The sequence below is a fragment of the Sinocyclocheilus rhinocerous genome, unplaced genomic scaffold (assembly GCF_001515625.1).
Source record: "Sinocyclocheilus rhinocerous isolate Xijiao unplaced genomic scaffold, SAMN03320098_v1.1 scaffold360, whole genome shotgun sequence".
Classification (NCBI taxonomy): Eukaryota; Metazoa; Chordata; class Actinopteri; order Cypriniformes; family Cyprinidae; genus Sinocyclocheilus; species Sinocyclocheilus rhinocerous.
In genome coordinates this window covers 14,106-27,869 of record NW_015653490.1, presented here as the reverse complement: position 1 = coordinate 27,869, position 13,764 = coordinate 14,106, and the positions used below count along the sequence as shown (strand labels likewise).

The 13,764-nt window shown below is 36.3% G+C and overlaps 1 protein-coding gene across 1 annotated transcript; it reads left to right on the top strand.

Moving 5' to 3' along the window:
* The first annotated feature begins 906 nt into the window (after positions 1–906).
* LOC107716373 (GRAM domain-containing protein 1C-like) lies at positions 907–12,207 on the top strand. The gene is made up of 17 exons (XM_016522783.1): positions 907–1,167; positions 1,715–1,816; positions 2,151–2,286; positions 3,166–3,281; positions 3,616–3,751; positions 3,888–3,988; positions 4,122–4,217; positions 4,343–4,423; positions 5,656–5,780; positions 5,891–6,050; positions 6,496–6,655; positions 6,748–6,894; positions 7,364–7,482; positions 8,567–8,709; positions 8,826–8,929; positions 10,036–10,206; positions 11,909–12,207. The coding sequence occupies exons 1-17, from the start codon at positions 1,099–1,101 to the stop codon at positions 11,980–11,982; spliced, it is 2,040 nt and encodes a 679-aa protein (XP_016378269.1). The 5' UTR covers positions 907–1,098; the 3' UTR covers positions 11,983–12,207.
* Positions 12,208–13,764: the final 1,557 nt, after the last annotated feature.

The window sequence follows — 13,764 nt, the reverse complement described above, 5'->3', positions numbered from 1 at the left end:
TTTGTGTCAGGATCAAAAAACAGGGGCTTTTGTTTTTTTTTTGTGAAAAGTTCATTTTTTTTGGCCAATGAAGCTTTTAGCAATTATTTAAAATGCATCTGATCACTCTACACAATAATCTAGAAACAAAGTGAATGAACACCACAACAGCTTAAGCAGCAAACCTTGCAAAACACAAAATTTCTATTACGGCCAAAACTTTTGGCCATGACTGTATACAGTTCTAACACTTTCTAGTCTTATCTCCATGTGTTGCATAAACTGCCATAACTAACTTGTGTCTATGATTAGGTTGTTTGACTTTATCTTGTTACACATCATATTAAATGCCATAGATAAATCTAGCCTTAAACCTCATTAACCTCATTAACCAATATAATGTAGTCTTTTAAGATTCTCGGTTTTTTGAAAAAAGTTATATGCCTGAACTGGTGCAAGAGCGTTTTAAAAGGTTAGAACACATCATGTTTGTTTAATACATCACTACAATTTCCGTTATTTCAAACTAATTTTATAAATCGAAATTAGAGGGGTCTGCCGTTGATAGGCTATGCTTACCTCAAGTGAACGCGATTAGTTTGCAAATTTATCCTATATGAAAATTCCGAAATGTTTATATACTTAAATGTTTATAAACATATAGGCCTATAGCCTATTTTATTTGTAAAAAGATATAATAGTATTTTGAACATATTTTGAATTCTGAATTAGCCAATATAACAAAAAAAAATGTATACATCTAAGAAATGAATATATACAATAATATAAATATAAATGTCTAAAATAAATATTTTGTCAACTTCTTAATTTTTAATAAAATATAATCGTTGTAGTTTAGATTAAAAAAATAAATAAAAAAAAACCCGAAGGAGGCTCCTTGGTGTCACACGTAAAATATGCAAATACAAAAGTGTTGTTCTCAGCGATGAATGGCACGTTGCTTCATGAACTGGTAGATTCTGACTGTACACCTGTTGCCAGGTGTGAGGACAGTCGCAACAGCCGAGACAGACAACAAACACCTCAGCACGCCAACGACACTAATCACTGCTGTCGGAAGTTTATGGGCATTTGGAATATCTGCAACGATTGAAGTTCATGATAACCTTCTCACAACCCCAATTTGTAAACGCCTGGGTCCCACATAACCAGGATTTACCTTCTCAGGTAAGTAGCCTATTCTGTAGACTAGGATATGAGAAAAGCCTTTGATAAGTCTTTCTTTCATACTTAGTCTTTACTATGTTTTTTTCTCTTAATGTTCTGTAATGTTTCTGCCAAGGTTAGCATCTGTGGTTCAATGAAGAACATTCCATTTTTATAAAAGGTTCTTTATAATGGAAAAAAAGTTCTTTAGATAATTAAAATGTTCCTTATAATAAGAAAAAATGGTTCATTTAAAGGTTCTTTGGGGAACCAGAAATGGATTTTAATGGAATCGATGAGAAAATCCTTTTTAAACTTTTTTTTTTGAGAGAAAGAGAGAGTTTAGAATGTCTGCAAAACTAAGTATTTTCTCCCAACAGTATGTTTTGTTTTAATTTGCAGAAAGAAGTTCTAAAATGTTTGTGGCACTGTCAAATAAAATAAGATAGTTTAGTGAGCTTATTGGTTTAGTTAATAGCCAGTATCAATCTAACTTATTATTCAATGAGAAAAACATTTATTACCTTTAACAAATTGATATAGAAGCCACTAAGTTTTACTTCGCCAGGCGAAAGACATGACCAAAACACCTAAACAAGTGACAGCCAATGAGCTCACACAGGACAACAATCAATCTGGGGAAGGCAAATGGAGCTCAGAAGAACAAGAGGTGAGAATGAATATGCACGCTTTTACTAAGATTAAATTGGTAGAAGTCACATGGCAGCACTGTATTTACTTCCATTTATAGATATGATCTTTAGCAGAATTATATTGTACAGTTTGCTGTATTTTGTCCTGCAAAAGATTACAGACACTGTATCATGATGAGATTACACAAATGGCATTGATTGTTAAATGTTGTGAGATATTAGTAAGCTCTTGGGCATGTGAAACGTGTTGTTCCTGGGAGCATGCAGCTTTTAAAGTATCTATTTCACAGATTCACAAACATTGTATGTATAAACATGTTTATTTATTTATTGCTGTGTTTTACCTCACAGGTACTAGAAGTCAGTGGGCAGTGCATAGCAGCACCTCAGTCACCTGAAGCATTGCTCTACACTAGTTATAAACAGAGGAGTGACGAGTTTCGGAGGTTATTCAAAGAGGTGCCTGAGTCTGAGAAACTAATTGCAGGTGAGACTGGTAGAGGGAGACAGAGAGATAAAAAAAAAAAACCCGAAGGAGGCTCCTTGGTGTCACACGTAAAATATGCAAATACAAAAGTGTTGTTCTCAGCGATGAATGGCACGTTGCTTCATGAACTGGTAGATTCTGACTGTACACTTGTTGCCAGGTGTGAGGACAGTCGCAACAGCCGAGACAGACAACAAACACCTCAGCACGCCAACGACACTAATCACTGCTGTCGGAAGTTTATGGGCATTTGGAATATCTGCAACGATTGAAGTTCATGATAACCTTCTCACAACCCCAATTTGTAAACGCCTGGGTCTCACATAACCAGGATTTACCTTCTCAGGTAAGTAGCCTATTCTGTAGACTAGGATATGAGAAAAGCCTTTGATAAGTCTTTCTTTCATACTTAGTCTTTACTATGTTTTTTTCTCTTAATGTTCTGTAATGTTTCTGCCAAGGTTAGCATCTGTGGTTCAATGAAGAACATTCCATTTTTATAAAAGGTTCTTTATAATGGAAAAAAAGTTCTTTAGATAATTAAAATGTTCCTTATAATAAGAAAAAATGGTTCATTTAAAGGTTCTTTGGGGAACCAGAAATGGATTTTAATGGAATCGATGAGAAAATCCTTTTTAAACTTTTTTTTTTGAGAGAAAGAGAGAGTTTAGAATGTCTGCAAAACTAAGTATTTTCTCCCAACAGTATGTTTTGTTTTAATTTGCAGAAAGAAGTTCTAAAATGTTTGTGGCACTGTCAAATAAAATAAGATAGTTTAGTGAGCTTATTGGTTTAGTTAATAGCCAGTATCAATCTAACTTATTATTCAATGAGAAAAACATTTATTACCTTTAACAAATTGATATAGAAGCCACTAAGTTTTACTTCGCCAGGCGAAAGACATGACCAAAACACCTAAACAAGTGACAGCCAATGAGCTCACACAGGACAACAATCAATCTGGGGAAGGCAAATGGAGCTCAGAAGAACAAGAGGTGAGAATGAATATGCACGCTTTTACTAAGATTAAATTGGTAGAAGTCACATGGCAGCACTGTATTTACTTCCATTTATAGATATGATCTTTAGCAGAATGATATTGTACAGTTTGCTGTACTTTGTCCTGCAAAAGATTACAGACACTGTATCATGATGAGATTACACAAATGGCATTGATTGTTAAATGTTGTGAGATATTAGTAAGCTCTTGGGCATGTGAAACGTGTTGTTCCTGGGAGCATGCAGCTTTTAAAGTATCTATTTCACAGATTCACAAACATTGTATGTATAAACATGTTTATTTATTTATTGCTGTGTTTTACCTCACAGGTACTAGAAGTCAGTGGGCAGTGCATAGCAGCACCTCAGTCACCTGAAGCATTGCTCTACACTAGTTATAAACAGAGGAGTGACGAGTTTCGGAGGTTATTCAAAGAGGTGCCTGAGTCTGAGAAACTAATTGCAGGTGAGACTGGTAGAGGGAGACAGAGAGATAAAAAACAAATAAACAATGTAAAAATATACTCTACTGAAAATGTTGGTTCGCTGAGCCACAATATTTGTATATTAGATGTTGTTTGAATGATCCGTCTTTTCCCTAGACTACACCTGTGCTCTCCAAAAGGATATCTTGTTACAAGGACGCATCTACCTTACAGAGAATTGTTTATGTTTCTACAGTCAGGTTTTTCGTGGTACAAAAGTGAGTTCCACAGAAAGATTATATTATATATTCACTGTACCTCTTAAATGCCGCTATACTTTGTTAGTAAATTCTTTTATAGATTCCATCGCTCTGCTTTGTGAAAAATGACAATAAACTAACTTTATCTTAGATCACAGTAAATATGCAGGATATCATCTCATTGTCACGTGAGAAGACAGCGAAATGGATACCAAATGCCATCCAGATCAGTACTAATTCAGAGAAGGTGAAGTTCAGAGATCAAAGGTTTTTCATTCTTTTCTTTTTTTCTTATTTATGAAGATAGGCTACATGTATATAGGATAAATTCTTTTTTTCTGACAAAAATATATATTTTGTAATTTTCCACAGTTGTTCTTCAGCTCATTTTCAGCAAGGGAGAAAAGTTACCTTGGTATGTTTCGGCTTTGGCAGATTATTCTAATGGACAAGGTGATTTCTTTCTTTTTAACATTTTTCTTTTTTGCCTCACTAACATTGTTCAAACATGTTTCCACATGACAGATGATTTCATTATTCTTTACATGTTTACATCTACCTGCTTGGTTGTACATGACTGTACATTTCTACTGTACAACAGGCTATTCTGAAATATGATCTGAAATAGGTATGTATTAGGAGCAGGGATATCAGAAGCAAACAGCATATTCTCCATTATCAATTTTACAGTATTTAGTCAGTCTCCATTGCCAACACAAACTATTTCTCTGTATTTGAGCCTAGGGTGGTTACTAATGTGGCATATATTAATACCATGTGAGGAAAACAGACAGAATAAAACCCTAGTATAGACCTAAGGTCAGGGATATGCTTAAGTGCAAACAACCTAAATCTGTAGTGTAGCCTATACTTGACAAAGCAGCAAATGAATGTATAGTTCATTGACCCCACCGAGGCGTGGCTTTCTTCATCTGAAACCAGAAAATACTGACTCTTTCCTTACACTAACGCGGAACTGCAGATCTGAAATAACAGGAAAATTAGTGTCGAGATATGATAAAGCAGATATGCTGTTAAAGGTAATGAATAGCCCACCACTAGGCGGCGCGGTTGTAGCTTTTCATGGCTTCCTGATTTCAGCACGAGTCGCTCGCTGGCTTTATGAAAAGCATAAAATGTTTTCGCTTCAGTTTGTTTTGTAACGTAATTGTCTGTCAGACGGCCTTGAAACAGTGTTTTGCATTTCGTTGTGATTGTTTGGCCGCTTTTTTAACACGACGCGAATGTTTGTGAACTTGAAATTATTTTTCCATATTGCTTTATTGGCGTTTTTCAGTCACTTTTTGTCGAGTAACTCTTGCCTATGTCCGCTGATACGGTCTATTTACGTTTACAGTGTGTGTCGCTGTAACGTCTCTACGTCTTATTTCCATGGTAACTGTAGTTTTCTTAAATTATCGTTACGACTGCGGAACCATAAATTACAATGGAATGAAAATAAAAAGTAAATTTGTCAAATTCAGGTTTGCTCTCTGGTCAGTGAGGTGTGAAGCAGGTTAGGGCTGTTTTATCTGCTGGTTTAGATGAATATCAGTACGGGAACTTGAGGCTTCAGCGAATTTCTTTTTTTTTTAGTTATTTTTATCAGATAGAAGCAAACGTGCCAACGGTGGGGCGGAAACATGTGAGTGTACTTTGCTCAATGTAACTTTCCTGTCTTGCAGAAACTAACCAAGTTGGAGCTGTTGCAGATGGTTAAGCAGCATTATGGCAATGATTTAGGATTGAGTCATGATGAAATGGAAAGCTTTCAAACATCAGTAGATACCGTCACACCCACCGTGCCCAGGTTGACTACATACTTGCACACACACCCAGTCACATCTTCACATGTCAGCACCTGTTTGGACAACTGAGAGATCAGTTACTTGGTTTTTAGGTCCCATCTCTCTGTTGCAGTCTGAATATGCGTGGAGAGGATTACACTGGGAGGCCAGAAAGGCCCACATCTCTTCGTCTTCCCCAAGGGGAGCTGAATTCTTATGAGGCCACCACACCACAGGGAGACGACACACAGTCTTCAGTTGGACTGCAAAGCATGCTCTCAGCAAATGGAGGGGTATGTTGAAAAATATAGTTTCGTTGGCAGATGGATTTTTCCTAAAATTGTTTGTGGAAATGACTGGTAGGGTTGGGTGATACAGTGGAAAAAAAATCTCAATACATTTCAGTCTTTAAACTATAAAGTAGGCAACAATTTTACTTGAGAACTAGTTTAAGATTTTGCCAGAAAAATGTTAACATTACTACAAAAATATATTATACATAAAGATTGTTATATAATTTTTTTTAAATTTCGTATACATTTCATTAAAGGATTGTTATTAAGAATATGCAGCAAAATCACTGTGAATATATCGTGAGTATTCAATATATCAATGGTCAACCTTATGGTCATCTTTTTGCACTCTGCATTTGATTTGCTTAGAAAGAAAGAAAAGTACAATGTCTTTAAAGCGGAGTTTAAGGTGTTGAACTTGATATATGTATTAAACTCTCAACAGGACGACACTCTCAGTACCCCGTCCCATCAGCGCAGTCCAAATCTATCATTAAACCGCTCAGGGTCTGAACGAGTGTCTAAACACTCCTCTCTCTCGCTGGATCTAAATGCCAATGAAGACCAGCTCTCGGAGAACAGCAGATCCGACAGCCTGGAGGAGGGTGAGATGTGTGTGTGTGTGTGTGTCTTGGCTGTGTCTCATTCCATGGCAGTGTTGATGCATTTTGTTTACGTCAGTATTGATTTCTTGTAGTGGAAGAACGTGAGACAGCATCTCCGGTGTCTCAGGGAAGGCTGTTTGTGAACCGGGTCTTTCACATCAGTGCTGAGATGATGTTTGACCTGCTTTTCACCGATTCTAGTTTCATGCGGAGGTTTATGGATATCAGGAAGATCATAGGTGTGTTTCTCTTAGCCTTTTACCTCTCTTACTAATGATCTACTTTAGTAATCAGTCCGATTGCTATATAGATGTGATTGGTAAAAATTGTAGAAGTTTTCATTTCAGCATATAGTAGACTTTGGTCCTCCAGAAATATTGTCATATTTTAGCAATTTATTTTGCTAGTATTATTTATGTACTATTATAATATTTATTAAAATGTTGAAAAGTTTGATTCATTTTTTTGTTTTTATTTAACGTTTAGTTTTAGTAATTGTGTGGTTTTATCATTTTAGCTTTTATTTACATTTATTTATTTTCAGTTACATTCCAAGGCAACATTTCTGAGTTTTATGTTTAGTTCTATTTCACTTACCAAAACAATGTTTAATAGTATTTTAGTTTTAGTTAAAAATACCAACATTGATTTTTACATTTTATTGTTTTGCCATCCTGTTTATAGTAACAAAAGTGTATTACCTGTCAGGTGCAAGCTCTACCTCTTGGCAAAGGGAGGCCTCTGGCGGTATGAAAAGGACTTTGAACTACACCATCACCATTAATAACCCCCTGGCTGGCAAGTTCTCCACTGCTACAGAAACCCAGGTTAGAGTCTCTTTGGCTTTGTTTCAAAATCTAGCAAGCTGATTTGTCAAAAAAAAATTTTTTAATTGTCCAAACAAAAAAAAACCTTATGAAAAGGCTGTGTTTTGTTGGTTGCACTTTCAGTTAATGTGCAGTATTTGATTGTCACATTTATATTTAGAGACATAGTTAGCAGGAAGGAGCTGCCGTTGTGGATCACAAGTATCTGTGAATTCTGAGTAATGATGGGACCTTTGATCATTTTAGTAATATTAGCACCTGTTGTTGCCACTTTTATCTTGCAAATGTCTTGTCTTGGTTAGTTGTCTGTGCTTTGTCAATTGTTTGTTTTTGTGTGAAATTAAATCCATGAAACAATAAAGTAGTTTGCCAGAACTATTTAAACTGAACTTAACATACATTGTGGCCTTTCAGCTCTTGGTCTGCGATGCATAGAATAATTTTAAAACATGTAATCGCTGTTGTGTTTGTGTAAGACAGTTAATTAGACACTAGACAGCTTTTGTTTCCATTTATATTATGCAACAATTAACATTTTTAACAATAAAATGACTAGGCGTGCTGACAAAATCACCTTCATCCAATTATTTGATCTGATTGTTCTAATTGCACTTTAAAGTTGATGTAATCAATTAGATGAAATAATCATGTTTTATGCAGTAATGACCTGTCTGATGACTGTCTACATTCATACAATGAATGTGTAGGATTGACTCTCAAATTGTCTTGTACATACAGCAGCGCACAGGATTAAATAACATTGCATAATATCTATATGGACACGTAACCAAAGTCAATATAGCCTTGATTAATGTATGTAAAAATTGCTAGTAAATATATAGACTTTGTCTGGTGTCTTTAAAGATTTCATTTGTATATTTGTTTATAGTCATAGTCTTGAATATTTAAGGTAGTCACTTTGTCCAAAATTTAAAGGAGACAGTGTATTTCAATCCTAAATAAACTGAACAGAACCATATTTAGCAATCCAAACTGTACTGACATCTGTATTGTGCAGCTGTGTAAATTCATCCTGTGTATGTATGTGGAATATTTTCTGATTTCTCTTCTTTGTGTATTTTAGACACTATATAAAGAGTCGAGGGAGGGTCAATACTACATGATAGATTCGGAGGTCTACACACATGATGTACCGTACCATGACTACTTCTACACCCAGAATCGCTACTGTATCATCCGCAACTCCAAGCACAAGTGCAGACTCAGGTAAGCGGTGTCCTCATATCTGTACATCTAACTGCTTTTATTATGACTATGACACTGACATCTCTTGATGTAAGAGCAATTTAGTAAATAGTTGAACTCATTATCGCTCTGTGCAGGATTTACACTGATGTCAAATACAAAAAGCAGCCCTGGGGTCTTGTTAAATCCTTTATCACGAAAAACTCCTGGAGTGGCTTAGAAGACTACTTTAGACACCTTGGTTGGTATAATGCAATTTATTTACCCTCTATTTTCCCTCTTCACTTATGTGTTTTACTTCTTGGTTTGTAGATTATGGCCATTTTCTACATGACTGAATGCCACTAATTATATCTAAATAATATTGGATCTAAATGTCACTAATTATATCTTTACATGTTTCTTGTTTCACTTCATAGAGTTTGCAGGGTAATTGTAGTATTTTATAAAATAAAACTAAAACCATAAAAAATCTTAATAAAATAAGCATTTACTGAAATAAAATAAAATATAAAAACAACTTAAACTTTCTTGTCATTAACTTGATGTACTAAAATAATTAAACTAAATGCAAAGAAAGGCGGCGTAACTTTTTTTCTCGCTGTAGTATTGTTGCTGCCAGCCGCTCCTTCGTCGAATCCGCCGGCCGCCGCTCACTCAAGCTTGCTGTGTGTGACGCTGTGTTTCGTTGTTAATGTTCTTTTTAGCAACATCATATAACCCCTTTAAAAAAAATAATAATAAAAAAGACAAAAACACAAAAAATTTAACTAAAACTTTAAGATTAAAATTAAAACTAAATGTAAATATAAGCTCTTTCAAAAGATTAATTAATATTAATAAAAACCTATAAAAGTACAAGTAGCACTGCTTTATAGTGGCCCAGTCTGCAATCCATTGCTTTGTCTGAGTCTGCATATATCCTTCGCTGCAAAACAAATCAAAATCAAAACAAAATAACGATCTAAAGCTATAGCCCAAAACTAATGTAGATCAGTTAAATGAGTAGAACTGCAGACTGTGCTCAATGTTTTTCTCATCGACTGGAAAAAAAGCTGGCTAATAGCTTCTCTGCCATGGGATGTTGGATTAGGGAATCAAAAGAATAATGAACATTAGTGACCTGATCAGAGTGCCTAGGGAGGGCTATTAAGCGGCATGGATGTGTCTGTTTCCTATTGGTGAAATGCATCAGTTAGATCCATTGCCTGCAAGGCCGTTTAATTACTAAACTACAGGGTTGCCGAAAGCCAGATCCCTAATCGATCCAATGACCTCAAAATAACCACTCTGGACTCACAGATTAATGCAGTTTCAATGATCTTCACCTCACAATGCACATTCCAGAGGCAGAGCTGCTAGAAGAGGAGGCAGAGTTGACTCAAGGAAGCGGAGATGCTGGAAAGACGGGTGGTTTGCGCAGGAGGCTAAGAACTTACAGTCGCACCCTACAGGAGCACATGAAACCAGGGAAGCAGTACAGCGCAGACTCAGATCAGCAGAGAGCCGGCACCATGGGTATAAATATATGTGTATTTTTAATCTCTGAATCCAGTATCTATGCTACTGGGTAGTGGGCTTAAAATACTGATTAAACCACCAAAAATCGTTTTCAAACTAATAAGATGTTTATTTTGTGGTCTATGCTTTATAGTATTTAAGCAAACATTGAAGACATTAGCCCCTTTTACACAGTAATACCAGTAAATTGCCGAAAAATTACCGGAACGACTTTACAAGTAAATACAAAAATGCTCACACGGGCAATGACGTTCCGTCTTTTTCCGGTAAAGTACCATTCACACATCGGTTTCAAAATACCGGTAAATTCTGTGACGTCATTAACCAGAAATGACCTCTAAACGGCTGTGCCTCCCGGTGTTGTGTTTGTTAACATGGAGGGGTATATGCAATCAATGTTTTTGTTGATGTTGTCATTTTTGTGACAAACGTTCACATTCATGCAGCGCTTTTGATCAAAAGAATAATGAACATTAGTGACCTGATCAGAGTGCCTAGGGAGGGCTATTAGCGGCATGGATGTGTCTGTTTCCTATTGGTGAAATGCATCAGTTAGATCCATTGCCTGCAAGGCCATTTAATTACTAAACTACAGGGTTGCCGAAAGCCAGATCCCTAATCGATCCAATGACCTCAAAATAACCACTCTGGACTCACAGATTAATGCAGTTTCAATGATCTTCACCTCACAATGCACATTCCAGAGGCAGAGCTGCTAGAAGAGGAGGCAGAGTTGACTCAAGGAAGCGGAGATGCTGGAAAGACGGGTGGTTTGCGCAGGAGGCTAAGAACTTACAGTCGCACCCTACAGGAGCACATGAAACCAGGGAAGCAGTACAGCGCAGACTCAGATCAGCAGAGAGCCGGCACCATGGGTATAAATATATGTGTATTTTTAATCTCTGAATCCAGTATCTATGCTACTGGGTAGTGGGCTTAAAATACTGATTAAACCACCAAAAATCGTTTTCAAACTAATAAGATGTTTATTTTGTGGTCTATGCTTTATAGTATTTAAGCAAACATTGAAGACATTAGCCCCTTTTACACAGTAATACCAGTAAATTGCCGAAAAATTACCGGAACGACTTTACAAGTAAATACAAAAATGCTCACACGGGCAATGACGTTCCGTCTTTTTCCGGTAAAGTACCATTCACACATCGGTTTCAAAATACCGGTAAATTCTGTGACGTCATTAACCAGAAATGACCTCTAAACGGCTGTGCCTCCCGGTGTTGTGTTTGTTAACATGGAGGGGTATATGCAATCAATGTTTTTGTTGATGTTGTCATTTTTGTGTCAAACGTTCACATTCATGCAGCGAGACATCACATTACACGATTTCAAACCAAAATACACAGCGTGGAGTAAATGGCGTCATCTGTGTAAGAATGTTGTGATTGGCCCAGACTAGATGTCTTACGTCACCGCGTTCTGAACTTGTACGTGCTCATGCCAGTAATGTTCATTCTGCGTTTACACACAGTATCATTCCAGCAATTTACTGGTAATTTTACAACGTCTCATACCGGTAAATTGCCAGAATGAATTTACCGGTGTTTTTGAAAAGGTACTGTTCACACATGATCTCTTAACAGTAATTTACCAGTAAAGTCTGTATGTGTGAAAGGGGTTATTGTGTATTAGACTTGGAGCAATTGGACTTGCATTGCATGATTTGCATCTTACATTACAGGTGCCATGGATATAAAGAGCACACAACACAGAAGGAACATCACTTCTATTGTATTTGGGATGAGCTTAATGTAAGGCTTCATTCACTCTATAAAGCTTGTTTCACACCTCATGCATACAGTAAGCTGTGTAAGCTTAATGCTATGACACTGACAAAAAAAACTTGGTTACTACATTGAGTCTTTCCTCCAATAACAACCTAAAATCATGAAATGATTGTTAGAATTTGCCTATTGAGAGTTAATCCTCTTGATTTGCTTAAGGAAGGGGAGCACATTTACATTTAAGTGGTAAATAGTCTACACCAGGGGTGGCGAACTCCGGTCCTGGAGAGCCGCAGCCCTGCAGAGTTCAGCTCCAACCCTAATTAAAACTCACCTGCCTGTAGCTTCCTAGTAACCCTTCAGACCTTGATTAGCTTGTTCAGGTCTTTAAATGGCATTGAGTTTGGTGACCTGACAACACAAGGGTATTCTTCCCATAAGACCTGTCCTCGCTGAGGAGTGTTGCCATAGGTACTGTCACCCCAGGGCACACTCGTAGCCATGTTCATCATCTCTCTGGGCTTTTTTGTTATGGTTGGATGTTTTTTTTTATTTTATTTTCAGTGCTGCTTTTATCTTGGAGGGGATCCTCGCACTGATACACTCAGTTTTTCGAGTTTCCTCTTGGATTTACTAACGACCTTGAAGCTGAAGTTGAAGTTAAGCATTAAAGTAACAACAGTGTAGTAGCAGGTTGAAGCACAAGGGCTTCTCACAATCATGTTCTCAACTGCTGGATGCTACTGTATTTTGAAGGACAGATTTTTTTTCTGGACTACAGTAGAAGCCTTATAAAATAAAACGTCTCAGAGATGTCATGGATTCAGTGCAGTTGCACAGGGTCTTCACTTTAATTATGAAGGGGGCAGTGCAGGCCCATTGCCTCTAAAGCTCTGCCTAACATTTAGTCATGTGGCCTTTTTGTCTTGATTTAGATAATGATCTTGTTCTAAGATACCTCTAAGAATTTGTAAATGATTGCACCTTAAAACCTTATTAAAGCAGGGATCACTAATGACAAATGATTGTGCTTATTGAAATTGTAGAATGTTTGTAAGTTCTGAATGTTCATCATGATTTTAATAGTGTCTAAGAGTACAGGTTTGTGTAAAGATGATCAAATATCTGAGGTTTACTGTAAAGGATGAGTGGTGATGTTTTAAATTGTTTACACTCTTGGTCTTTAAAATACCACTTTTGTTCAACTTTTAGGGACTATTGTCACTGTGAACTAAATTTGTAACACATTCATGTAAATTATTTACAATGGGAAAAGTGTGGTAATTTATCGAAAAAGAATGTGTAATCCTCGAGCATTTAATTCACAGAAAATATGTAAGGGGTGGATGTGTATAATAGATCTCTGTTTTTTCTGCATAGATTAAACATTTTCTTCTGAATTTTTTTATAAAATTTCTTCTGAACCTATTTATAAATAAAATTCCCATGGCATTACAATGTTCAGTTTGTGAAGCTTATGATTTCATAGAGATTTTATTATGGTAACATCAAAATCAAATATCACAACATTATGACTATTCATCCACAGGGGGTGACAACATGCCCCTGAAATCGCATGTTGATGAGTCTCTAAAATAGTTAATAAATAAACATTTACATTTTATTTATTATTTACTTTAAAGTTTGTTTGTTTCTTTCCATGTGTGCTTAATCAAAGGACAGAAAATGAACAAGATAAAGTTTTTAGGTTTTAAAGGGCTGCAGACGTGCATGCAAAGCCCACTATGACGTCACGTCACGTGTACCTTCTGTCAAGGAATTTGAAATGTGTTTTTTTTTTTTTTTTTAAGAA

Coding starts and splice junctions, on each gene's coding strand:
- LOC107716373 (XM_016522783.1), top strand. CDS start 1,099: ATGATAACCTTCTCACAACCCCAATTTGTAAACGCCTGGGTCCCACAT. Junction 1,168..1,714: donor ACCAGGATTTACCTTCTCAG/GTAAGTAGCCTA, acceptor TTACTTCGCCAG/GCGAAAGACATGACCAAAAC. Junction 6,656..6,747: donor ATCCGACAGCCTGGAGGAGG/GTGAGATGTGTG, acceptor GATTTCTTGTAG/TGGAAGAACGTGAGACAGCA.